We start from the raw sequence: 10,340 nt of genomic DNA on the forward strand, positions 1-10,340 counted from the left end.
GCTCTATCGGTGCTTAGCCCGCAGGAGCCGCATAGCCCCCCCCCCCAACGTTCGCGTCGAGACGCCCGGCGCTCCATTGGCTGCGCATTTGCTTGTCGCCCGTTGCTGCGCTCTTGGCCGTCCCCCCCAAGCCCCGTCTGCCCTGCTCACAACCACCTCCCGCCCACACCACGCCCACGCCCTCCATCTGCCACCTACCACTCTTCAGCCCTCGCTCCCCCGCAAACCGAAACAGCCCGCGACTGTCTCCAAACCCTCGCGCACCTGTGCGTTCCTGAGCTGCCCGTGTACCTGGACTGCTGCGCCCACCCACCCAGGCATCAATGACACGGCAGGCATCGCCCGTTCAGCCTCCCTCGTCACTCGTTTCACCTCGGGGTCTCCCGCGCCTAGGCTGCCTCTCGACTGCGCCCACCACGCCTCTCTGTCCGCGCTTTCGCCGCCGTAGCCAGGCCCTCGCCGTCATCGCCGTCTAGGACCGCCGCTCCCTCTGCTCCCTCTGCTCCCCCCAAGTCCGCATCCTCTCCACCCCCCCAAGACTCTAGAGAGCCGGTCGTCTGGCGGGTCCAGAATCCTCAAAGCGGCAGTAAGACGCCGCGCTTTCCTCCCCCCCCTCCCCCTCGCCCACCATGTTGCGTCCGGCCACCCCTTTGTCCATTTTGTTCTTTGTCGCATTCGTGCTGCTGCTGCTCTCGACACTGTCGACGCCCCTCATCAAGAGCATCCCGCTCGCCACGTACCGCGGTGTCCACTTTGGCGTTCTTGGCTACTGCGAAAAGGGCGATTCAGGATGCAAAGGCCCTATGATCGGATACAACACGGGTACGTTCAATGCGCTTGGCCGCCACGGAAAAGAGAGTGTGTGCGCGCACACACGCGCAAGATGATTGTTGACACGTGCATGCAGAGAAACTATTCGCATCCGAGCAAAACACCGACTTTTCACTGCCTTCGGCCCAGCGCCATGCCCTGTCGTCGATTCTCATTGTGCATCCCGTTGCGGCGCTCATGACACTCATCTGCTTTGCCCTCTCGGTCGCTGCTCACTTCCATGCGCCTGCCCACTCGCCGCGCTACCTTCTCGCCCTGCTCATCTTCACGTTTCCGACACTGCTCATCTCGCTGCTGGCCTTCCTGGTTGACATTCTGCTGTTCGTTCCGCACGTAAGCTGGGGAGGATGGATTGTGCTGGGTGCTACCATCATCATTGTCGCGAGTGGAATCGTAACATGTGCCATGAGGCGAACGCTCGTCAGCCGCAAGGCCAGGAAGCGCCGCATTGCTGAGAACGACGAAATGAACGGCCAGGCCTACTATGCGAACCGCGCAAACGCCACAGTGACAACCGAGTATCCCAAGGCCGAATCCCCGCCGCCGCTCTCGGGCGACACAATGACGTCTGGACTCAAATCAAATGACAACGCAGCCTACTTTGACTCTTCCAAAGTGTCGCCCACGGACGACATGGTGCCCTTGAACCAACGGAACCCTTCGCTCAAGACAGTGAGCAGTGCTGGGAATGGCGCCGACAATATGAGCCTGCATCGAGGCCCTTCAGGCCGCCGACAGCCAGTGGACCAATACGGCAACCCTATTCCACCCATGCCCAACGACGGCTATCCTCCACCCAATGGACCTATGATGGGTGCGCCCATGATGAATGCATCCCCACGCGGAAGAGGAGGCCCGTACAGAGGAAGAGGAGGTCCGCCGCGAGGTGGTCCATATGGTCCAAGAGGAGGAGGTTTCGGCCCCAGAGGAGGAGGTTATGGTCCACCAGGAGGTTATGGCCCACCAGGAGGCTATGGTCCAAGAGGAGGTATGCGGGGTCCTCCACCGCCAGGTTGGAATGGAGGTGGACGTGGTGGGCGACCTCCAAATGGTGTCCCAATGGGTCGTGGTGTTCCTCCTCCAGGATACAACAACAACAACAACTTTTACGACCAAGGACCACCGTCTCGCGAACCGTCGCCATATGGCCGGGGCCCACCGCCTGGCTCAATGCCTCCAATGCCACCCATGCCAATTGGCCAAGCCATTGAGATGGATAACCGTTCAGGCACACCTCAGAACAATTATGGGCTGAGGGAAAGTGACGGCGACGTTGCAGGCATGCTTGCTCTTCAACAGGGCGGCCCGTTTCCTTCCAACGCGCCCCAAAGGCGACCTTCAGATGGTGTAATGAGCCCAACTAGCGAATACTCTTTGGAGTGAGTATATTCTGTCCCGAGTCTTAGGTCTTTGCTAACATGACACAGCGAAACACACAGACGGCCCTCGCCCCAGCAACAGCAAGAACAACAGCAACAGCCGCCCCAGCAACAGCAGCAGCAGCAGCAACAGTTTGTTCCCGCTCGAGCGGGATGGAACCAGGAACAAGGACCGTCTGAACGAAATCTAGGCACTCCGAGCAACAATAACCGTGGTCTCTCTCCGATTCAGGATTCGCCAGTCGCATCGCCTGCCCAGCTGGCCAAACCTGAGGGATCCAAACGCTTAGAGCGAAGCTCTGATTATTACGAAGATGTTGACCCGAGATTTGCAGAACCTCCACCAGCCCAGGCACCGGCCCCACTGCCAACATCACTGATGCCAGGTGGTTTTATGCCACCTCCAAACCCGGGATTCCTTTCTACCAACAACCTGAACGATGGTCATCTCCCGCGCACCAGCTCTTATGACGATCTTCCCGACGGCTCGCGTTCTCCGGCTGCCAGCGAAGCATCGCATTTTACCTCTGTGTCCCAACGTCCCATCAACCCCAACTGGCGGCCAGAGATGGGTGCGCCAGCAGGGCAATTCGGACCCTTCCCTGGTGCTCGGAGACCGTTGCGGCAAGAAGACGTGATTCTGGAGGCCAATGCAGCTAACCCAGACTTTGCGATTCCAGCTGCACGAGGACGGGGTCGAGGCCGAGGGGGTATGGGCAGAGCAAGAGGCGGACCCATGATGCCACCCGCCATGACGAACCAATCAAGATACCCTGGTGGCAATGCCCTTTAGGGATGGGTATGAGATTCGAGGTCTGATTCCACAATACGGCCACTTCATTTTGCCGGCAACGTCAGACACATCCTGATATCTCGGACCTTTTTTGTGCGGACGGAAAAAATACAGCTAATCCACCACGGACAACGTCTTTGTCTGTCGGCTCGGATGCGCTTGAAGAGAGGTGGTGATTCTCTCTTCAGTGTACAAAACTCGGTCGCGTCACCCATTTTTTTTTCTTTTCATGAACACACTCACAGTCACACACGCACGCACACAGGGCAATTTTTTTTTCTTCTTCTTTTTTTCCCCCTCTCTTCCTCATCATTTGTTCTTGTTCCTCTCTTGCTGGTCCCATCCATCAGCAATCTAGGTAATTTCTAGTCAAGCCCATCATCATCAGGTGGCGCGCCGCCGCTGTCCGTATTCGTTTCTCTCTCTTTTTGCCCAAAGGTACATATGTTCGGCTGGACCCGGATCAAAGAACGAGAAAGAGAAGGAAAGAGAAGTATTTGTTCGGGGATCCTGACTGAGCTTTGCAATGTACCCTCATGGTAGCTGATACCCCGTTGTATCATTTTTTTTTTCTCTTTCTTCTTCTCTTCTACTCTTTTCGCTCTCATTACGAATTACATATTTGAGGGGCCCCAGTTTCTTCTTCTTTTTTCATGTTTCCTGGGCCACTTTCTACCTTACTCTGCTGCCTCTTTTCTCATTTTCTTGTCCGTTCTCTTCATTCCGGAGTTGTGCGGGGGCTTTCCAATGTCGGTGGTACATTTACACCATTTTTGATTGGTTTTCTGCGCATATATGTGGCAAGCACACGAAGGTTTTGCCAAAGCGTGGCTGGGATGTTTTTAAGGCCTTTCTACAATGATAACAGGAGAGTTTGCGTTTATGTATATAGGGGGTTCTTTCTTGTTGCGAACGAACGGGCTTGGGGTTTATGCTAGGAGGAATTAGCTCTCGTGGAAGGGGGTATACAAATAGGTACTGAAATGCAGAATATATTTCAAAGTAGTTGGTTGGGATTAGAGGTGGCGTGCTACCCGTGACTTGGATGTGTATTAACACAGGTTGAGGCTAGGGGCTTAGGCCACGTCTTAGTTGTATACAGAGTGGTCAGAGCAGCTACGAGCCCATGGCACACAACAAAGGCACGTAACGAAGACAGGTGCCTTACTGTTACAGTTATGTATTCGAGAGATTATGATGATGCACCGGGGAAGTCATGTGATGTCGTTGTCATTGATGGCGCAATGACTGCGCACTAGGATCATCCCACCACCACCACCACCAACACTTAACACTAACATCAGCGTTCACGACTACTCGCACCGTGCCGTCGTCACCAGGCCCCTCGACCCCAGCTTCAGAGCCAGTTCCGGGATGTCGACATCCGACGGTGAGGTGGTGGTGCACGCATCCGAACGAAGGCCAACAGCACATGACGCGGGCTGGCCTTGCGAGTTTCCCGTCGGGACGGCGGGCAACAAAAGAACTCACGGTCCACCACCAGCACGCGTTGCATGCACACACACACACACACACACACACATGTCGCGGCGCCAATTGGACCGAATGCGGCATGCACGTCGAGAAGGCCAAAATACGCACCCTCGAGAGCTTGGCATTACCACATCGCGGCCGCCTCGCTCGCTCCTCTCGAGCAGCATCAGCACCAGCACCGTCCCCGGATTGCTTTACCCCAGAAAATCACACATCATACTTGCAACATGCTTGCGGCATCCCCCATCCACATGGACATGCGGGGTAAAAAGAAATAAGCAAAAGCGCTGGCGCCCCGACTACGACCACGACCACGGCCACGACCACGGCCAAGATGGTCCGGCTGACGACCGGCCGTGCCTCGTCTCGAAGCCCAAGGTTTTTATACTACCACTACCACACCTACGTACAAACTAGCAGTACGCCCTCGTCAGAAGGCAGGGAAAAAAAGCACCCCATCCACTCACACTCACAATCGAAGCAGAATCGCTTGGCCGGATGAGAATGGCAATGACTGGCGCTGGTATGGAGGCGCCTCTTCTTATCGCTGCGATACTATGTGATTACGCAGGCTGCTCGCTGCATACTCCGACATCGTCGTCATGGCATGCGTGCAGACGTGGCTTTATCTCTGGCCCGACCGACTTATCTTGAAAGCAATGGGCCGCCAGCATGATGCTCGCTAGCAGCAGGTTGTAGTGGAGCCGCGGCCTAAGCCTCAACCAGCCATATCATCCACTCGTTCCCGCCCACCTCGCCACGGTTGTGGGGTAGCCCTACTTGGTCCTATCGCCAGATACTCAGCATGCAGCTCGTGCCTTTTCATCATGGCCCTTTGTTATCGCCCTGCCACTGAGAAGGATTCCACGCGACGCGCAGCAGCCCTTGCTTCACTGTCCAACTTTTCCGCCTCCCGGGCGTCCTCCCATAGGGGGGTTTGCACGACACGACAGCCAGGCGCTGCCACGCTGGCCGGCCAATAGGCCTCGTGCCGATGCACAGTACGTCCATGAATAAGCCGAAGCTCGGAATCTAGGCTTGCTCGCCCTGCATTCAGCACACCAGCGCGACGTTATTATCAGCAGCTATCTGGGCCAGCCCCGGTCGAGTGATAGGCGAAGGACCTATCGGCTGTGTCATGGGGCCGTCACGCGCATTATGTACACGCCTCGCATCCGCCAGCCAACAGGTCCCGCATTTTAAGTCCTATTGCTTCGCTCCGGAAATCTCACCCCATTGTCGTTTGACATTCCCAGACCTCTTGCTCCTCTACTACGTCAACCCCTCGAGACCAGACCTCAACATGCCCGCTTTGGCCCAAGATAAGGTATTGGCGAGAGATCTGAAGGCCAAGAAGACAAAGTCGAGAAACGGATGTGGCCGCTGCAAGCTCAAGAGGGTATGCCAGTCCCGATCCTTCCCCCCGCCCTCACTCCCAATGATATTGCCACATTGGGAATTGGGACCACACTTGCTGACCAAAAGCAAACAGCTCAAATGTGACGAGACGGCCCCCGGGTGCCTCCAGTGCAAGAAGAGGAACGTTGCCTGTCCAGGCTACGAGAAGACGCTCAAGTGGTCGACCAAGTACGAGGTGTTTACGCCTCCCAACCAGTCCAAGTCGACTTCCCCTAGGTCAAGGTCAACTCCCATCACCATCACCACAACAACCACATGCACTGGTGCCAAGTCACCACTCCCACAGAACGTCGCCAGCGGCATCGAGGCCTTGGCTGCCGTGCTCCCTGCAGGCAGGAAGAACACGACTACTACTATTGCACAGCAGATCCCCACAGTACACACGTCATCGGTCGTCCCGTCGCCACCACCCAGCTTCGAGGAGCCCGCATGTCTCCAAGAGTCGTCGACCGAAGATGGTGACTCTCCTCGAGATTACGAGTCCTTCCCCGTCGAGGACGTCAACAATGTCAATCCCGTCATGTTTGACGGCTTCGTCGACGCCATCCATCTGCCCAACGAAGAATTCAACTTTGCTGCCTTTGAGCCGATTGACTTCGACTCTGGCGCACTAGACAGTCTGGCGTTTGACATGAACGACTTATCATCTTCATCACAGAAACAAGAGGGAGCTGCATCTTCCTCTATGCCTTTGTTGGACCGGGACTCTACCCGCGAGTCTAGCCCTAGACTTTCGCGTTCACTGCTTCTTGATTTGTACCGTCTTCCAAGTCCTTCCCCCAACCCGTCGTCATCCGGCGATGTCGAATCTCTTCTTGTCCAACATTACTTCAAGGACGTGTGTGCCGTTTTTTCTGCTTTCGATTCTCCTCTAAACCCTTTCCGAACTACCATCGGCCGCATCTACAAGGACTCCCCTTCGATCAACTACGCCATCCAGTCTATGGCGGCGGCCCACTTGGCTAATACTTTTCCCAACATGGCAGCTATGGGGCTGGAGCTCCAGCGCAAGGCTCGTGAGGCGCTCGAGGCCGAGCTCCCCCTTGCTCACAGTGGTCAGACGAGCGCTACCAAGACCTTCTTGAGCATCATGCTGCTGGGTCTCACTACCTCGTGGCATGACAGTAGCGCGCTTGGACTCGAGTATCTCTCCACGGCAAGGGATCTTATTCTACCAAAGCTCTTCAGCCGGTCTGGCGGCGCAGATGTGGAGCGCGAGGCACAGTTCTTCGAAGAGTCTCTGATCCACTGGGAGATGCTCATGGGCTTCGTCACGGAAGACGCCATGAGCTTCTCTCCCAAGTCAGGACTGCGGCCCAGTGTCACCTCGAGGAAGAACGCGCCCACTGCATGCGGCCCCAATGGCAAGACGGTTCCACACCCCTGGACGGGCATCGCACCCATGATCCACTTCCTGTTTGCTGAGGTTGGCCGCCTGGTCCGCAAGGAACGCTCCATGGACCTTGAATCTTCCATGGATCTTCGCCGGCGACAGGAGAACCTGCAAAACGCTGCCTCGTTGGAAGAGGACCTCCTTGCTGTCGACTGCCCCTCGGTTGATGACGTGATTGACTATGGTGACGAACGCACCCCCAAGGAACACTTTGTCACCATTGCTGAGGCTTACCGCCTTGCCGGCCTGCTAGAGATCTACCGTGTCTTCCCCTCGATTCTGCGCAAGCGTCTGGGATCTGAAATGTTCAAAGGTACTGACACCGTGGACTTTCAGTTTCCTACGCCGCGCTTTGAGACGCCGTTTGAAGACACCGACATGAAGCTGTGGCTCAACTCCCTTGCCATGCACATCATCAAATCTCTAGAGTCGCTGCCTTCGTCGCCTGGCACCTTTTGCATCCAGCCGTTGATTCTCGTCGCCGCTGCATCCGAGCTTCGGTTTGTCTCGTCGGTAGACTTCTTCGACGTCCATGCCAATGACTCCAAGGTTGTCTCTGCGCGTGAGTTTGTCATTAGGCGTCTGCAAGAGTTTGCGCTTAGGCTGCCTAACAAGCCCCTTCGCACAATGATCCAGCTTCTCAAGGAGACATGGCGCCAATCTGACGATGGCAAAGATGTCTTCTGGATCGATGTCATGAACGAGAAGGGCTATCACACCATCATGTGATGCGCCTCGTCATGCATCTCATTCATCACCTTCTTATCGGGCCTTTCCACCTTGGCCAAAAATTTACTTCGCCATCACTTGTTCCTCTCTTCAACACCTTTTACGACATGACATTAGCGCTTTATCTGGATCTGGCGTTTCTACCTTCCCTCAACAACGGCGTTCGACAAACTTGCTCCTGTTTTAGAATCTACCTCGGCGAAAGGGTCTCTTCTGACCTTTTTCGCCTGCACGACTTCAACCAACAACTTTTCGATACGAACATTCTTAATGTACGGCTTCCACCTATACCTCGTAGCGGTACAAACATCCCGGTGATGTGAATCCATGTCCGACCTACTACCCCTTACGACGACCTAATTATTACGACTTGTACGATTATACCACCCAACGCCCGAGCGATACCAACAACAACAACAACCGATTGCGACAATCCCAATAATACCAGACGATTGCCTACTGCGATAATACCTAATGCCGGTAAACCCCATTTCTGGAAAATGCTCTGCCAAAGCCACAAAGCCATTACTTCGACCAATACCCTTCTGCGACAAAAAGTACCTATAGACCCTTCCTCCACTCTCCCTGTTACGATACCCAAGATGCCCCTTGCGCTACGAAAGCATCCCTTCCCTCCTCCCACTGCGATGACCTGTTCTGGATCTTTCCCTCCCTCCCTTTCCCCCATTTAATCCAAGTTTCCCTGCTCCTTCCCATACTACTGGATACCTCCCCACCCTTACCTCCCAGGCGCCTTCTTATTCCGGATTTTTTTTTGTTTCCATATCATCTTTGCCAAGAGATGCCCCCAAAGAGAGAGAGAGAGAGAGAGATGCCGAGAGCGACATTGCCGCCGAGCGACCAAAATAATGTTCCTACGTTTGTTCCCTCCATGCGACACAGAACTCTCTCTCTCTCTCTGCTCCTCCATCCCCCATCCTCCGAGTTCCATCCTTCTAAGTAGCAAAGGAAACGTATCCAAAGATACCCCCACCCAGGCTTTCCAAGCAACAAAGCTCCAAAAGCTCCAAAGCAACAAAACAAAAAGAAACTTTGAGAAAAGTTTGGCCTGTGCGAATATTTTGATTGCTTACTACATAAGTTACAGCCGTTTTGTATTGTATAACGTGGTTCACAAGTGAGTCGCTAACCCAAGCGAGTCGCTAACGCCCCACTAGCCCATCAACTTCATCACTATAACGCGTGATGTCTTAACAACGCAACCGTCTATTAATATATTCTAAATCTAATCTTTAACTTGCTCTTTTTAACGTCTAGTCGCAACGTGTTTAGAGTGTAAACTGTGCTGCTACTATCTACAACGTCCCACAAAAAACTCTATCTAATCAACGCGCTGGAAAGCGCCCTCGACGCGACTGCGAGCCGAAATCGAAGCGTCTAGATAAGCTAGAAGAGGAGGCTATAGTTAAGCGTATTCTTGAAGAGTCTGCGCAAGGATTTGCGCCTACAAAGCTTGACGTTCGAGTAATGGCTAATAAACTATTGGAGGAGCGTGGTGGCAACCCTGTTGGCAAGAACTGGGTTGACAACTTCGTTAAGCGGACTCCTGAGCTCTGTACGCGCTGGAGCCGTCCCTATGATCACCAGCGAGCCGCCTGCGAGGATCCAGTGGCTATCCAGCGCTGGTTCGACTTAGTCCAGGCGACAAGGCAGAAGTGGGGTATTGTGGACGACGATATCTACAACTTTGACGAGACTGGCTTTATGATGGGCAAGATTTTATCACAGTTAGTTATCACAGCATCAGAAGGATATGGGAAAAAGAAGCGGATACAGCCAGGCAACCGTGAGTGGGTTACTGTGATCCAAGGCGTGGGCGCGTCGGGTCGCCGAATACCACCCTTCGTTGTCTTTGCGGGCAAGGTGCTTATCAACGTCTAGTTTAAGAATTTGCCTGCCGACTGGGTTCTTGAAGTCAGTCCCAATGGCTGGACGAATAATCAGCTTAGTCTTGCCTGGTTAGAGCACTTTGATACCCATACAAAGAGCTCTACTGTGGGTGGGTATCGACTGCTCATTATCGATGGCCATAAGAGCCATTGCTCTGTCAATTTCTAAGATCTTTGCAAGGAGAAGAATATTGTGCTTCTCTGCATGCCTGCGCACTCGTCTCACCTGTTGCAGCCCCTTAACGTCGCCTGCTTCTCGCCGTTGAAGCGCAAGTATAGCGACGCTATTTCAGGCTTGGCACGCAACCGCACCCACTATATCAGCAAAGAGACCTTCCTACTAGCCTTTAAGACTGCTTTTGAGCAGTCTATCACGAAGGAGAATATCCAAG

General features: G+C 54.3%; 2 protein-coding genes across 2 annotated transcripts; both read left to right on the plus strand.

Annotated features, from left to right (window-relative positions):
• Positions 1-629: 629 nt before the first annotated feature.
• SETTUDRAFT_23742 (uncharacterized protein) lies at positions 630-3,003 on the plus strand (the record flags this gene model as incomplete). Its single annotated transcript, XM_008032411.1, has 3 exons — positions 630-822; positions 908-2,210; positions 2,259-3,003. 3 exons carry the CDS (start codon positions 630-632, stop codon positions 3,001-3,003), a joined length of 2,241 nt encoding a protein of 746 aa, XP_008030602.1.
• Positions 3,004-5,800: 2,797 nt separating this feature from the next.
• Positions 5,801-8,038, plus strand: SETTUDRAFT_157293 (uncharacterized protein; the record flags this gene model as incomplete). The annotated part of the gene is made up of 2 exons (XM_008032657.1): positions 5,801-5,896; positions 5,990-8,038. 2 exons carry the CDS (start codon positions 5,801-5,803, stop codon positions 8,036-8,038), a joined length of 2,145 nt encoding a protein of 714 aa, XP_008030848.1.
• Between the last annotated feature and the right edge of the window lie 2,302 nt (positions 8,039-10,340).

The sequence above is a fragment of the Exserohilum turcica genome, assembly GCF_000359705.1.
Source record: "Exserohilum turcica Et28A unplaced genomic scaffold SETTUscaffold_8, whole genome shotgun sequence".
NCBI classification, from domain to species: domain Eukaryota; kingdom Fungi; phylum Ascomycota; class Dothideomycetes; order Pleosporales; family Pleosporaceae; genus Exserohilum; species Exserohilum turcicum.